Below are 1,600 nucleotides of genomic sequence, written 5' to 3'. Positions count from 1 at the left end.
AAGAAAGAGACATACAGCTCCGTCGCTCTGCCCTGCTACTCTGGATGTATTTGGAAAGGCTTTTAAGAGATGAAAGAAGTAGGAAATGGGCAGAGCCTGCTTCCAGCTAAGCACAAACAGAAGGGGAGTGATTTGATTGAGCTAGGAAGGAATTATTTGTACCCAAACCAAACAGAGATGCAGGAGCAGTTGTGAAAATCAATTTCTTTTCCAGATTCATGCTAATGTGTTCTGCTTTACGCTGGTGTAGATGGAAAGAGAAAGCTTAACCTTTAGATGCTGTTTAGAAATAAGGGGAAGGATTGTATGTAATGCCACTGGATTTAATTATCATTCAGACAGTGACTTAAAACAGAGACAATCTGCTTGTATTGACAGGTACAAATTTCTTGTCTAGTGTTATAGTGAATTTCTCTTTCAGTGTTTTCTCCATTTCTTCATCTGCAAGGATTCTGATTTCCACCAGATCCATATTATCCTTATAATTGTATGTTATCTCGGTGAGTTTCCACCCCACCAGAGCCCGGACACCATCAGATGTCTGCAGGCTGCAGATAGACTTGGTCACAAACAGCGAGTCCGGCGCGGTCTGCAGGTGGGCATTGCAGGCTCTGAACTCCTTGATGTCTCGGGGCTCAAGGGTGAAGAGATAAACCCGCCGGCAAACTTCGCTATCCACATTGTGGGAAGTGGAGAGGCTTTGGTTGGGAACCTGCTGCTTCCTTTTCACCTTCTCGAGGTACCAGACCCCGCTCTCCTCCACGAAGCGAAAGACCCCAGGAGTCTGCGGCTGGTCTGTCCCTGAAACCAGCTCCATTGGCTGCCACATCTGGTAGGCCATCCCAAACCCACCGTCCACGATGTAGGATTTGTCACAAAGCTCCACTCTGAGCAGTAGGTGATCGATTTCCTCTGCATAGGCGTTGTGCTCCGGGACATAAACTTTTGATCCCAGAAGGGTGATCTCGTAGCCAAGGGTTTTCAGGACCCAAGATAAGAGGTGGTTGTTTTCCATGCACCAGCCCCCGCGTTTCTTCCTCACTATCTTGTTGTAAGTTGCTTCCAGGTCCAGCTCAATGCTTTCTCCACAGTGGATGCTGAGGTTTTCAAAAGGGACCGCTCGGATGTGGTGCTGGAATATCTCTGTCAAGGTAGCCAGGTCTGGCTTATCATAGGAGCCCTGGTAAGAAATTCTGGCAAAATATTCCTTGATGTCCATGCTGCCACTGAGAGAAGGGTGAAAAAAAGAGGTTGTGTCGGAAGTGACAGAAGGATCTCCCTCATCCCTTCTAACAGGTTGCTCATCAACATGGGCAGCCTGCTCAGAAGAGGAGTGGGATTTGACTAATGGCCCTGTCAAAGACAGCTGCCTTTGAGTATTAGCACAGAGGAAAGCCAATGGGACACTGCTGATGAGCACAAATGTTATTTTTAATTGTTTCTTTTACAGCTGTGATGAGAGGCTCCAGCTGTGCTAAGCACATTTCAGTAGAGAGTTCCTGCCCAGCAAAGCTACAAATCTCCGTAGGACAGAACAAAAACAGTAGCAGCCCTGTTTCCCACTAGAAATTACAGGAACTGAGACTCTCCAGATCTGAAC

At 47.1% G+C, this 1,600-nt stretch overlaps 1 protein-coding gene across 1 annotated transcript; it reads right to left on the bottom strand.

Moving 5' to 3' along the window:
* Positions 1–346: 346 nt before the first annotated feature.
* On the bottom strand, positions 347–1,219 carry LOC104396361 (arylamine N-acetyltransferase, pineal gland isozyme NAT-3). Its single transcript, XM_010006199.1, has one exon. The coding sequence runs from the start codon at positions 1,217–1,219 to the stop codon at positions 347–349; it is 873 nt and encodes a 290-aa protein (XP_010004501.1).
* Between the last annotated feature and the right edge of the window lie 381 nt (positions 1,220–1,600).

This window comes from Chaetura pelagica, unplaced genomic scaffold (assembly GCF_000747805.2).
Source record: "Chaetura pelagica isolate M959 unplaced genomic scaffold, ChaPel_1.0 scaffold139, whole genome shotgun sequence".
NCBI classification, from domain to species: domain Eukaryota; kingdom Metazoa; phylum Chordata; class Aves; order Apodiformes; family Apodidae; genus Chaetura; species Chaetura pelagica.
This window is presented reverse-complemented; position numbering and strand designations above follow the sequence as displayed.